The 15,046-nt window shown below is 40.4% G+C and overlaps 1 protein-coding gene across 7 annotated transcripts in view; it reads right to left on the reverse strand.

Moving 5' to 3' along the window:
- scn8aa (sodium channel, voltage gated, type VIII, alpha subunit a) overlaps nucleotides 1–15,046 on the reverse strand; it is a 44,709-nt gene that overhangs the window by 11,033 nt on the left and 18,630 nt on the right. For 5 of the 7 annotated variants that reach the window (XM_034876975.1, XM_034876972.1, XM_034876973.1 and 2 more), the window contains 12 exons: nucleotides 14,597–14,738; nucleotides 12,636–12,842; nucleotides 12,266–12,547; nucleotides 10,274–10,588; nucleotides 8,582–8,717; nucleotides 8,109–8,347; nucleotides 5,833–6,006; nucleotides 5,319–5,675; nucleotides 4,712–5,185; nucleotides 3,320–3,437; nucleotides 2,132–2,286; nucleotides 1,369–1,542 (listed from right to left, as the gene is read on the reverse strand). In XM_034876975.1, coding sequence (XP_034732866.1) covers nucleotides 1,369–1,542; nucleotides 2,132–2,286; nucleotides 3,320–3,437; nucleotides 4,712–5,185; nucleotides 5,319–5,675; nucleotides 5,833–6,006; nucleotides 8,109–8,347; nucleotides 8,582–8,717; nucleotides 10,274–10,588; nucleotides 12,266–12,547; nucleotides 12,636–12,842; nucleotides 14,597–14,738 — 2,773 coding nt within the window. The remainder of the gene's footprint in view (nucleotides 1–1,368; nucleotides 1,543–2,131; nucleotides 2,287–3,319; nucleotides 3,438–4,711; nucleotides 5,186–5,318; nucleotides 5,676–5,832; nucleotides 6,007–8,108; nucleotides 8,348–8,581; nucleotides 8,718–10,273; nucleotides 10,589–12,265; nucleotides 12,548–12,635; nucleotides 12,843–14,596; nucleotides 14,739–15,046) is intronic. The other 2 variants (XM_034876978.1, XM_034876979.1) reach the window with 1 other exon arrangement.

Genomic DNA, 15,046 nt, shown 5'->3' on the forward strand with positions numbered 1-15,046 from the left:
ACGTCTCTCTAACAAAACCGTCTTCTCAATAAAATGTTTGTCTCCAGTGTGTCTGGAAATTATTCATAAATGCATGAATGTAGAAAATTAGGTCTATTGTATGTAATAAATGTATGTTTGTTGCATGGAGTCTGGGATAGAGGAGCTTATAATGAATCAACATGGCAGCCTCTGGCCATTGATAGGAGTCCATTCACGGTTATTGCCTGAGGTGTTGGACACTGCAGATAGGTGGTTAGTTCAAGGAGAAAACTTTGAAATCAGGGAAATTCTTATTCTATCCAAATTCTGCCACTGCAGATTACCTCTTGATTCAGCATAAATGTGAAATACAAACGCTTTAAGCCTCTAGCCATGAAAATTGTCCCCTTTATTCCTTTCCCAGGTTGGAATCTCATTGAAATAGCCCACAGTCTAAGGTTTTGTAATTTAAAAATAGACAAAATAGGATTAAAACGTAATTATATATCTAAATAACAAAGAAGAATGTCCCATGTTCCTGTTTTCAATCTTGACTGACACAAGGAGCAGAGAAATACACAGAAAAAGAGGACAAAGGCACATCTCAAACATCTTGCAGGTCAGAGACACAGGCAAAGACAGCTTTACAGAGACACATCTTTGACACGTCCCATTGCTCTGAGCATGACTTGAATATGGTTGTTATCAATGGCTATTGATTGGCTGATTCAAATTTGTGTTAGTATTAATGCTTAATGGCTTTGTGTTCAAATTGCAATCGTTTATTTCAATTGTGCCTTAAAACATTATAATTGGTGTCTGTACCAAGTAGGGAAACAGACAAACAGTTTTTTGCTTGTGGCACACTGTAAAAAGTGTTTTAATCCACAAGCAGAAACATGATGTACATATTTAAGCATCTCAGACTGATTAACCAAGTACAAAATAGGGATTGTTGCGTGTTGGAGAAAAGGTGACTCTGGCATGAGTGCACTTGAAATAGACAGACTGAAGTAAAGTCTTGTAAAACACTGTCTTTATAGCGTGAGTAAACCAAATAAAGAAGGTTCCTATTGTATTCAACATGCCCTCTCACCTTTTTTCATGACGCAATTATTCAATTGATAACCTGACCTTTCAAACTTAACCACACCCAACAGACAACAACAGTTACAATTGTAACAACATCATACCTGGTGTCCATAGTATATGTAGTGCATATGATGTGTTGTGTAACAATCTAATAAAGCAAAAGACAAATTATTACAGCGGAAATTAGCCTTAGCCCTGCTGCTTTATAGACTGTGTTTATCTTTGTACCAGTGTGTTGCTGTTGGACCAGGGTGTGGTTGAGGACCAAATAACTGTTCTTCTTCTCTAATAGATGGAAACAATCGCTGGACTTACATCCACAATGAAGAAGTCCAGCCAACACCAGGCATTGGTGAAATACTTGACAAAACCGTATGCGACCCATTTCAGCAACATCTCCAGGATGAAGATGTAGGTGAAAACCCTGTCAGCATACTCCAAAATGATCCGAATGGTCTTCCTCTGCTCAATGTACACATCCTCAAAGGCCTAAGGAGAAACAGGAAACATACGTCAGCCGTGACATCTAATCTAATCTAATGATTTATGATTCCACTAATGAAATTTTAAACAGCACTACAGCGCCCTCATTGTTAATCAATAACCGTGCTTTAACAGATTTGAAAAAAACTGTTGTGTGTGAAATTTTTCAAATAACACCACAGCAAATGTTGATTTGGAGCAGTCTTTGCTCTTATTTTAGTAGCATTAGACATGCTTAAGAACAAGGTCCCACCCCATCCCCAGCAATAGATACCCTGTTTGATAAATGGTACAATCTGTTAATCTCAGGCACTGCTGGCCCTTCCCCCAACCCAAAAGGTCAGAGACTGACTGCACCACAAGTTTTAACTCCTCACTGCCATACTGTACAGTAGACACACAGTGGTCCTTGTAAAGTACCTATATTTTTAATAAGTCATCTTCTTTCAATCTTTGTCCAGTTAGGATTTTCTAAGTTCAGTAGAATGTGTGTTTCATTTGATGAATATAAGTTGTGATCTGAAGCTTTTCAAATGTTTATGTTGCTTTATGTTTGAATTTCTTTATGTAACAAGCCTGTAGTAGGCCTCTTTACCAAGGCACCGCTACTGAGGAGGATCATGAAGATGATGAGGGTCTCAAACCAGTTGTGCTCCACAATCAGGTAGCAGGTTTTTCTCAGGTACCACCATCTCTTCCACCAGCCCGTAGAAATGTCAACTTCACAGCACTTATACTTGGCCACACAACCTGAGGACACAGGAGCAGAGACAGCATTTGATATAGTTACGTAGATTAGTTACAGTTCTGTGTCTATAATTGTTTAAATTTTAATCCTAAAATTTATGCATGAGTTTTTTAAGAATTATTTTTATGCTTAATGCTTAAACAGAGTGGATGGAACATTTCTATTTTATTGTTGTCATTCTTATTGCGTTGATTCATCTCTTTAATCTATTTCATGTAGTTCTTACATCTAGTAGTAGTTTTTTTTCACTGTATTTTCTAATATTACGGTTAGTCTTAAAAGTAATTTTATTACATTTTCATCATTTTTATTGTCTTGCGTGCTTTGGTCTAAAATGTTATATTATTTTGTCTTTTCTGTTGTTTTTACGGTCTACACTCCTGTCTTATTATCAGCTTGCCAGTCATCTGTGAAACACTTAAAACTGCAACTGTATGAAATGTGCTATACACATAATGTTTGATTGATTGATTGCTTTATTTCTACAGTGAAGACCCACAGAACACACTCTCCAATGCTTTGGGTTTAATACTTTGTATTGTTATCATATTTTTCTTTACAAATGTTTTGACAGAGACTTTGCCTACAAAAATCCTAAAGATTAATTTACAGTTTAGAACTACATCTATTAAAATCCGCCTATTTGTATTCAGTTTGAACAGTCATCAGCGTTTTTAGACAAGTTAAACTAGATCCCGTTGACAAACTGGAATTGAACTGTTCAAGTGTTAAGATATCAATATTTCTGATTTCTATAACTGATTTTTGTAAACAGGCTTTATCTATAAATAATTATCTGTAAAGTTATATGTATTAGTGTATTTGTGTATTAGTGTGTAAACAGAAACAGTCAGACAGACAGACAGAGACAGACAGAGAAAGACTAATAAATAGATGAAGTCTCCATGGGTGAGTGATCCTTCATTATGAAACTGTCCTTCACACCTATCACCGCCCTATCGTTTCCAATGAGTCCAAGAGAGTCTCTGTTCTATGGAGTGGAGATAATGGGTGCCATGGGAGCAGTGGTCTCACCATCTGTCCAACACGCCTCGGGTTCCAAGTATTCCTCCACCGGCTCTACCACCACCTCCTCCACAACATCTGGCTTGATGTCGATGGTACTGCCCTCCGACGAACTGGTATCATCCAGCTGCAGGGACGCAGATATATGAGCACACACACACACACAAAAAGAACCACAGCAATAAAGTGTCAGCGATTCAAAACCATTTCTGTTTTTAACTGATTTTTATTCGAACCGCTCATTGTGGAGAAAGCTGACTTGGGAAATGTCAATTTCATGTTATGTTATGTCCATTTCCATCCAATTGTTTAGACTTTGACCTTTAGGACTATTTGATCACAGATGATTTTCCCTATTGAGATTGGCATCATAACAGTTTTGAAAATCATGTATCATCCACATGAACACTGAAATGAAATATCAAATGTCAGATCCTCTGCTCTTAAGGTCTTCTAAACGCATTTTCTCATAAGACATATGTCAGAAGATATCCATTTCACTCCAGCCACTCTAGACTCTATTGAGTAATGGAGTTATATCAGTGTCTGAACAGGACAGAGTAGCCAGCCCCACCCATGCCAATTGCACGGTGAAGAGTAGCTGAGGATTATAAGAATAAAAACACAGCATCACATTTACAGTGAGGGATTTAAGTATTTGAACACCATGCTACTTTGCAAGTTCTCCCACTTAGAAATCATGGAGGGGTCTGAAATTGTCATCGTAGGTGCATGTCCACTGTGAGAGAGATAATCTAAAAAAAAAAATCCAGTAATCACAACGTTTGATTTTTTAAGTATTTATTTGTATTATACAGCAGCAAATAAGTATTTGAACACCTGAGAAAATCAATGGTAATATTTGGTAGAGTAGCCTTTGTTTGCAATTACAGTGGTCAAACGTTTCCTGTAGTTTTTCACCAGGTTTGCACACACTGCAGAAGGGATTTTGGCCCACTCCTCCACACAGATCTTCTCTAAATCAGTAAGGTTTCTGGGCTGTCGCTGAGAAACACGGAGTTTGAGCTCCCTCCAAATATTGCAACAAATATATAATATAATATATAATATATAATATAATATAATATAATATAATATAATATAATACAAATAAATAGTTAAAAAATCAAACGTGATTACTGGATTTTACCTACGATGACAATTTCAGACCCTTCTATGATTTCTAAGTGGGAGAACTTGCAAAATACCAGAGTGTTCAAACACTTAGTTTCCTCACTGTACATGTTATTCTAAAAGTAAAATAAAAGATTTAGCAGTTTGTCTAAATGGTTGCGTTATTGTGCATGCTACAGATTTCAGTCTGTTTTGTGTTATTGCCTGCCTGAATACTTTTGTGATAAACTATTGGAGTGAATAAATACATGCACTCCACTCACTTACCTCTTTGCTGTTCTCATTTTCCGACTCGCTGCTGAAGTCCTCAGTGTTAAGGTTCTCAAAGTCAGACTCTCCCACAGCAATTGGCACACAGACGGTCAGGTTTGGATTGTGGATAAACGACATGTGGTCCTCATCGATCATATACTTGCCAACGCTGCTGCCAATGCCACTGGTGGTGCCATTACCATTCTTGACATAGTCCAGATCACGGTTGATGTCCACCCCGGTGTGGTTAGCAATGCAGTTTAGTTTCTTGTCATACATGTCATCTAAAGGCTTCTGCTCGTCCTCCATCTGTGGTTTCTTCAGCAGACTGGCCACCAATATCCGCACCTTTGATTTGATCCATGCAATGCCAATCTTGATACGCCTGACAGAAATCTGCAGGTTGTTGGGCTCACCGTCGTCATCTGTTGCAGCCAAGTTGTCAGCACTGAATGAGCTCAGCAGCAAGGCAAGGAATAGATTCAACACCTTTGGACACAAAATGAGAAATCAGTTATGTGGAATGCTACTTTTTTTTTAATCTCTGACCATGTTATAATTATTTAAAGATGGGTTGGGGAGCCAACAGTCTGTTGCACACCCTCTCAGTGTAGACACTCACCACCAGGTTACCGATAACCATGACCATCATAAAGACAATAAGGCACATGGCCTGGCCCGCCACCTCCATGCAGTCCCACATGGTTTCAATCCATTCACCGCACAGCACCCGGAAGACAATCAGGAAGGAGTGGAAGAAGTCGTTCATGTGCCAGCGAGGCAACTCACAGTCTAGAGAGATTTTACACACACAGTCTTTGTAGCTCTTGCCAAACAGCTGCATGCCCACCACAGCAAAGATGAAGACAATGATGGCCAGCACCAGGGTCAGGTTCCCCAAGGCTCCCACTGAGTTTCCGATGATCTTGATCAGCATGTTAAGGGTGGGCCATGACTTGGCAAGCTTGAACACTCTCAGCTAAAGTAAGGGGTGGGTGGAGAGAGTAAAAGCGATATAATTTAGTCCATTTTCACTTTACTAACTTGCTGCACACGGTGAATAAAGTCAACTTTGCTAAGATGCTAACTCTGCATGCTTTCTCTATTTAGAAAGAAACAAAAAAATGAGCATTTACCAATCGAAATGACCGCAGCACAGATAGGCCCTCAACGTCAGCCAGAGCCAGCTCCACTAAACTCAGCGTTACAATGAAACCGTCAAAACAGTTCCAGGCCTCCTGGAAGTAGTAGTATGGATCCATAGCCACCAACTTAAAAAGCATTTCCCCTGCAAAGATTCCTGTGAACACCTGGGAGGTAGGAAAGAACACAGATTGAAACAAATGGATTTGAACTAACACCATATTTCACAAGACGTGAGAATGTGAAGCTTGATAAGTGGTGAAACTTGTTGTGACCAATTATCTGAGTTGCGCATTACAGATCCATCACATTAAAAATGATTCCCATGGTAACTGTATGTCAATAAATTCCCATTAGGATACATCCAATTATCTAAAGAGGCAGCAGTTTGTGTGTGTGCCAACTGTTCTGTAGTAAGTGAGTAAGGTGAAACTGCACTTCTGTGAACTTGTAACAGTTCTAATAAACACTGAGGGTCATCCTCAAGCAAAGTGAATAAACGCACAATGTAAGTGTAGATGTGTGGGTGTGTGGGTGTGTGGGTGTGTCAATGACTCACAAGTTGACCTACAAATTTCCACCTGTGCCACCCATTTGCCTTTTTTGGGTAAATTACTCTGGAGCACAAATGTTAAATAACACATTTCTATGCTGTTTCTATTGTAATTTGTTACCTGCTCACATTTATGTACCCACACACACACACACAGTACATAGTGACACATTTCGTTTTAGGACTATGAAACAACATATATTACCAAATGTGATGCTAGTGCTGCACGATTATTGGCAGAATGATAATGACGATTATTTTGATCAATATTGAGATCACGATTAATGATCATGATTATTTGTTGATTTTAACCAAAATAAATTTTATAGTCACATAGGCTATTTATAACTGCGTTAATATCCATATTATGTTACATTCTTCTGTCTTAAGTTGTATGTTGTATAGACATACATCTGCAAAACATGTAAATGAAAATTAGCTAATGTATTAATGTGTGTAATGTATGAATGTATTTAAAAAAAAATGTATCTCTGAGAAAACTTCATTTGTTTTCAACAATAACTGATTAAAAGAGCTAGGGAGAGTTAGGGAGTGCGATGGACGAATATGCTTCTCACCGAGTGACAGCTGACTCATAATGAATGGGTCCCGCCCGGTGAATGGCGGGAGTTACACACATTGTGTGTATAAAATGTCTGTATCGTCACAGCACTGCATTTTTATGAACTATGATATTCTGGCCATGGGTAACATCTCTTGCGGGTCCAGCAGGCTCCGTCTCACACACTATTACTCTACCAACTGAAGTTAGTTGCATTCAAAAACTTCTTCTGTGTTTTTTGCCGTGACGGCCGCGATAGCAGAGTCACCAGCGGAAACACTGGTACAAATACAGGTTTTCCGCTTATGCTTAACAATATACAGCTGTGGTAATAACAATTAAAACTGTGGACAAATGTCAGAAGTGTGGACTGGCAGCCGCTGTGTCTCTCCATGATGCCAGGAAGTCGTGTGTGAGTAAATGGGGGCGGGGCTGCGCGGAGAGTTAGAGGAGAGATCCAAACACAGGTACGGCTTTACAGAAGAAATGGGTCATAGAATGCAAAATGAAACCATATCGATATAAACAACACTGCTTTGTTTGTGGAAAGGGAAAATGTTAGTTGCACCCTAAAGCCCTGTGAGCTAACAGACAAACTAGCAACGGTTACAGCTGTTGTCTGAAAAACAACAAAGAATTAAATTAAAGAATTAAAATATTTCTTGATTACGCAAATTCGATTGTGGGAAGACAAAATCGTAATTAAAATTTGATTAATTGTGCAGCCCTTTGTGATACTGAAAAGTAGAACAACAATCATGGTCCCAGGACTCAGATTTACTCAGTTTCTCTAAAATGCTAATAATGAAAATTGTCAGGTTGACTTATCCAAGCCATGATTCAGGCACCATTTTAGAGCAGCTCATCACTCAGGCTCCATGAAATATTAATGTAGGCCTCCCACCAGTAAGCAGACCAGCACAGAGGCAGGTTGGCCCCACTGAAGCTAAGGGACATGTGTGTGAAAAAAATTAAAATGGATTAAAAAAAAAACATAAGTGGGGTTCTAGAAAGAGATTTTTTTCACTCCTTTTAACTCTGAATCAGCCATGAAATAGCGGCCAATTATGGTACCAAAGAAACAATTCTCTATGAGCTGCATTCTTAACCGGCTACTCAGATAAAAATTAAAGTACAAAAAGATTGCAACTCACCAGATTGCCTACAGAAAGCATGTCTTCAAAGTCGGGGGTCATGGGGTAGTGCTCCATCGCCATGAAGAGGGTATTGAGTACGATACAGATGGTGATGGCTAAGTCCACGAAGGGGTCCATGACAATCAGATTCATAGTTTCCTTGATCTTAATCCACAGTGGAGAGCACTCCCAGATCAGGAATGTGTTAGAAAATTTATACCAGCATGGCGGACACTTGCGTTGAGACTCCTCCAGTTCTGAAGACATAGCGCGGATCACACATCAAAACCAAACATAATTGCATGCTTGAGCATACCGCATGCAATGGTATCAAATGATAGACAAAATTGTATGCATTGTATGTATCTGGTACTTTTGGATATGCAAAGCAGATAAGCAGGAAATTCATGTCAAACTAATCAACCAATGAGCAGCCCTAGTTAAATAATAATGAGAGAGCAGGTTAAAAAGCTGGGTTAAAGTGGCAGTACCCTCCACTAGTGTGTTGGTAATGACGCTCATGACACTGTTGGCCCGCTCTTTCCGCCCAAAGGAGGTATTGAGCTGGTCCACAGACACCATCAGGGAGCCCGACAGCTTCTTCTTCACCTCAACCTCAGTAGTCGGCTGTCAGGAATAGAGGAAGAATCAAGCACCCATGGAGAGGACATGAACACCATCCCATTTCCCCACCGGTGGCCGGTGGAGGGAAGTGCACCACAGCATTGGCAGAAAGAAGTAGTTGATGATCAGATTTTTTGGGGTGGGGGCATGGTTCAATTATTTCTATATCAATGCTGGTTTAAGGAAGATGTGTGTATGCTGTAAATGCATGCAGGTCTCAGCCAAAGTGGGAGTAGTGATCTAGGGCTACTTGACCTAATTGTGTTTGAATGTAATTAGCTTGTCCCAATTAAATAATAAATGGATTGTGCAATATTGTGTGAAGAACTGCTTCTGCATGAATGCATTTTCAGTCCTGTCATGCAATAACGGAGGCTTTGCTGCCATTGCAATATAATCATTAGGTTAATTTACAAAATGTCTCCCAAATCTGGCCATTTTTACTTGCAAATTGAAGCTACTAATTATCTTCCTACAGTACTTTGAAACCATACAATTTATATTGCAACCATCAAGTCAAGAGCATTGTAAGAGATCATGTTGAGGCAGATAGTTCAGATCCATCCAGATGTCATGCATGAGCATGCTCCAAGTCAAAGAGAAGGAGAGGAAATTACAGACACCATAGCCATTGTTCTACTCGTCTATGTCATGCTTGTTCAAATTTAGGGTTTAATCTACCATGCTAACTAGAATGAGAAACAGCTGATCCACTACTGTTGACCAGGGAGATTTTGGAAAACAGAGAAAGACAGACAAGGACAGCAGCCCTCCTTTTTTCTAAACATTATATATTATTAAGGCATGATAGGATGTTTCTTGTGTATCTGCTATGGGATATTAACAGTGTATCAGGGAAGAAGATAAAAATGTCTGTGGCTTTATAGTGCTGGTCCCCTTAGTTTCCTCCGCCTCCTACTGTAGATCTACCCACACAGGCTAGCATCGGAGCTGGATGCCTGGAGGAGGAACACATCAACACACTTGAGCATGTTAACTAATCATTATATGTTGTTTGTTAGCAAAAAAACTGTCTTATTACTAAAGTGTGTTGAACAGGAACTTTATGACATCCCACAGTTGAAGTTGTGTATTAAATATTAATCAGGCTTTGATATATGTGCCAAACTCTTATGGCCCAATGGGGATGCAGAAGAATAATAGAATTGTGTCTGTTTGATTAGTGCCTGTATAATAGTGTGAGTATGGTGCATGTATGAATAAGTAATTTGATATGAACATTCAAAACATTGACATTCATCGTTCAAATCAAACAACAAAATTGCCTGGAAGTCACTGACAGACCCAGTTTTACTAACTTATCAAATGCACGGTTGGCTATAGTATATTCAATATAAAATGTATTTATTTCTCCATCCTTTGCCTACTGTTGGAGGGCAGCACACACTTCAGGGGCTGGGGGAGGGGAGGCGCGAGCGCTTAGCCAAGAGATACATACGGACTTGCAAAGATGACAGTAGAGTATAGAGAGCAAGAAAGAAAAGGAACGGACGAGAGGGGGGCCATGCCTAGATAGGTCTACACTTTGACTTCCTTACACTGTCGTCAGGGACTGCCTTATCTATTTTCACCTCAGGCAAAAGGCGTCCACCGTGCCCAGGGCCGATGAGCGACACCACGCCGTTGCAATCCACCGTGCTGTTCCTCTTCCCGTGGTATCCACTGTAGCTGCTCCGCCGATAAGGGCTGAACAGGGAGCCCCGGCGTTCCTCGCACTCCTCCACCGTGCTGTGTTCATCATCTGCAAACTCATTTTCTGATCCCACGTCCTTACCGCGCCCCTTAAAACTGAAGATGCTGCTCTTGCTGTTGTGGCGGGACAGGAAAGGTGAGCCAGGTATACTGAGGAGGGACTGGAGATAAAGAAAGGATGAAGAGAGGAGACATTTGTTTGACCTATGCAGCAGAGGGTGTTTCTGGAATACAACTGATTGCACCATCGTTTTAATGTTGTTAGGCATCATTTACGGAGGTCATGATAAAGGCACATCTGTAGAGTGTGAGAAATGTAATGGAACCAGGATGTTTTTTCCAAAGGAGGCATATTCTGCTGGAGCAATCATGTGACTTATAAACAAGAGGGAAATACACAATAAGGTTAGTGATAACCTACACTGTGAAGGTCACACACAAGGCAGAGATACAGAATAGAGCTGGGTGAAAAAATCGAATATCACAATATTTTGGACCAAACACCGCGATATCAATTCTGTAGGGTTGACTAACGGTGCTTTCACAAAATATTTACACAGTGAGACTTTCATGCTGAAAAAACATGGAGAGGAGCATGAGTCATGACAACAACACTCTGGGCTGTTACTAGTATTGATCCAAACATTATTACAGCTGTACACAATGGGGCCAGATGTACTTTTTGCGCCCAGTTCAGGTGTATTTGTTTTCCAACGTGCACGTAAAAGCATGGCGAGGTATGTACAAACAGGTAACACTGAGGTAAAAGCGCAGACTGCGTGGGAGTTGAAAATGGCAAATTGCGCATTTCCGTGTCATGCATTTGCATTCATGGGAGGGTGAAGAAGAGATAGTGGGAGTTTCCAATGAAGAGATGGGAGAGGAAACGTAAAGTGCGCCTAATTGTGTATTCCGTTGTATGTATACCTCCCGTGACAGAACGCCTTTATTTTGGGGAGAAAATTCCCCGTCTCTTAAAAGCAGGTGTAAACCTGCTGAAAGTGGGTTTCCTTGCATGTGCCTCCTGGTGAAATGGCACCAAGACGAAGACAGGCCAAGGTGACAAGCTGAAAGACATTACTTCACAGCGGAGTAGCTAACGTTAGATTCTGGAAATATGAGAGTCATAAAAGCTCGTGCTCACGTACTTCCCAACTAACAGACACACTTCCTCGGCTTAGAATTACAGTAGGAACCGCTAAATATTCCACAAACTCACCGTCCCTTTCCACCCAACTGAAATACACACTATTGGCTTTGAGTTACGACAACAATCGCTAAACACACCGCTTACTCACGGTCCTCTCTTTCCAATTTACAGCTTCCTCTCTTGGCTTAAAATGACTCACTGCTGTAGGCGACAGCCATGGCTGTCGCCTACAGCAGTGAGTACAGTACAGGTAACGTTAGCGGTTAGCAGGGTTAGCAGGGTTAGCATGGCGGCGTTACACCGGACCAGTCGGGATCACTTTACTGGCTGTATCTCAATTGTGTGAGCGAGTATGTAAACAACTCAGGTTGCTAGCTATATAATTCAATGTGAGTACACAAATGTTGAAATTATATAAAATGCCCATCCCTAGTAGACGTAATAAATTAACCTGAAGCTAATGCTGACCTCATGAGAAAATTAGCTAGCCAACTCAGTGTCCTTATAGGCTCTAAACTATCTAAATCTTTCAAATACATCTCCAATACTTACCCGGGGTTTGTTACGTGTATGGGAATACATGTTTTTGTAATTTTGGCTAACTGACCCTTTGCATGATGCTGAACTACAAAAAGAGGTATGCAGAAAAATGACTAAACAAACCCAGACATTAACTTTTTTACCTCACCTGGTTCATAATGGAAGACTTGCGACCCAAGCGATTATCAGGGAAACGGAAGCGGCTCCTTTTGCTGCCATCATCTGACTCTGACTTGACAAACTTCTCACTGTCGCCTTTCTCCTTCTCTTGCTCTTTCTGCCTCCACTTTTTCTTACGATTACGCCGTTCTTTGGCGCTCTTGGAGCTGAGCTTGGACATCTCAGAGGAACTGCACGACAGATGACCTCCTCCATCGTCCTCTACTGCGTCCTCTGACACAGTACCCGCAGAGGTTGCCATGGCAGCTGCCTGCAAAGAAACAAACACATGAAGGGAGTCAGAACAATTATATACAAGAATCAGGAATCATTTCGGGCTCCATTCTACCTGGGCTGACCTGAGCGTCTTCCTGCTGTTTCTTGAGCTGATCCAGCATTGCCTTGAATTCCTCCTCCTTCTGCAGGGCCTCTTCCATGGTGGCCTGGTTCTGCTCCTCATAAGCCATGGCCACCACAGCTAAGATCAGATTCACCAAGTAGAACGAGCCCACAAAGATCACCAAAACAAAGAAGATCATGTATGTCTTCCCGGCCGCCCTCAGGGTCTGTTGGAAGGCAATGCAGCAGAGATGAGGGAGAAGGGATGGAACAGCAGAGACAATAATGACATCTAACACATAACCTAAATCTCTGAGACAAGCTCATTGTCAACCTCACTGCTCAACTCACACAGTGACTCGTCAGAAATAAACAGTCAGCTGTTAGTGGTAAAAAGAGAACTGGCTTAATGGTTTGATTGGAAACAAACTCAGCCTAAACGTCAGTGACTTTCTACATTTAAATGTCTGTTTCTGTTATTAATATGCTGAAATGAGTTAGTTCCACTATCATCTCATACAATTGTGAATTGATACACAACCATCTGTTCTTGGTCTGCACAGGAACAATCTTTTCTGCAGAGGCACTGCAGAACAAGTGAGAACACTCTGGAAAAATCTTTTTATGTTAGTAAATGATGGCTACCTTCATTTTAATGCAGGTTTAGAGCAGGGTTTGATGAATCTGCATGTAATTAGACTTTTTTAAAGTTTGTTTTTATTCACAGTAGGAAACCACATCAGCCTCCTTTGGTTCCCTCTAAAGGTGAAAAAAAGAGAGGTCTTCCTTGGATAGAGAAGAGAAATTCCCTTACAAATCAATTATGAATGTAGTTGACATGTTATCCTGGGAAGTGTATATAACGCAGCATTCCCAACAAGAGAAGCAAAAACTGATTAGCAGTCCAAATCACTGTCTTTCAGTCCCACATATCCCTAAATATCATGTGGGCAGATAAAACAAAACCTTAGTGGAAATACTGAATAATGAACAGTAAGATCTTGGCTCTGGCTCTTGGCTCTCACTTCAATTTCATTTCATTTCATTTCAAAACAACTGACAAAGAAACATTCAACATCCTTTCCAAACACAGCTGAAGGTACAGTACACAATAGCAGTGAGAGCCTGTAGTGAGGGGCTGCATTTAAAAAATACAAGCAAAAATAGAAGTACTGTATGCGCTGGAATGCTTCCATCAACGCTCATCCCCGTCATTGGCCATACTGTAATCCTGAGCTGTTAATATTTCATACTTCATTTCCCCGTATGTAGAGACAGGGGTGTCTCCACAGGCTTTGTGTGAAACAGGCTGACAGACGGGATAGAAGTGGCCTGGCTAAAGTATGCAGATGAGGCAAGTCAAAGTGGAAACAAGTGAAAAGCTAGAGACAGAATAATCCTCCATTTTCTGTCTGCAAGGTTGAGTTACAGCATGCACCCTGTGCATGACAACACACAAGAATAAGGAATCAGTGTAGGAGCTAAGTCTTTTCTGCAGGGGAACCCAAGTCTCACAGGATATTTGCTTTTTCTTTATTTAAAAGGGCTGCAATTATATTTGCATATTTGCATATCATAATTTGTATTATTGATAAATCTATCAACTATATTGTAAATTAATTGAAATGTCTTACAATAGTGAAATATGCCCATCACAAGTTCTAAGACCCCAATCCACAAATAACTTGAATGATAGGTCTTCAGGAAACAGAGTTGTTTTGTCTGACTAACTTTTAACTAACTAAACTAACTGACTAACTAAATTTTCATGTCTGAGGAGCTGGAACAAGCAACTATTTGTCATTTTCCTCATTAAATTACTTACTTTGATTGCTTGTCTACTAATTGACCAGTGAATGAATCCTATCTGCATCACTATGCAACTGTACTGTTTAAAGGAGTAGTATTTGAGAGCTTGTACTGTATGTGATGTATATGCCTCTTATGAAACAAGATAAACTTTTTGACACATCCACTTTACCAGCATGTAAAGGTTTTCCCAGAAGTCCTGTGTCATAAGTCGGAAGAGAGCCAGGAAGGCCCAGCCGAAGCTGTCAAAGCTGGTGTAGCCGTAGTTTGGATTCCTCCCAGCTTTCATGCATGTGTAGCCCTCCGGGCAGCGGCTGAGGGGTGGAGAGAGAGAGAGAAATAGAGAGAGAGCAGGGCACCAGGCCTGAAAATGACTCAGCAATATTTCTCTATAATGTTATCTGAGTTCAGGCAGATACAGTGAGTCTCGAAAGTTCGGGCACCCCTGGTACACATTTTTTATTAATGTGCATAAAGAAGCTAAGAAAAGATGGATCATCTCCAAAAGGCATCAAATGACAGATTGGACATTTTTTTAATATGTCACAAAAAGTTAGATTTTATTTCCATCAATTACACTTTCAAATTAACAGAAAACAAAAAAATGGTGTCTGCAAAAATG

The sequence above is a fragment of the Etheostoma cragini genome, chromosome 7, assembly GCF_013103735.1.
Source record: "Etheostoma cragini isolate CJK2018 chromosome 7, CSU_Ecrag_1.0, whole genome shotgun sequence".
Lineage (NCBI taxonomy): Eukaryota > Metazoa > Chordata > Actinopteri > Perciformes > Percidae > Etheostoma > Etheostoma cragini.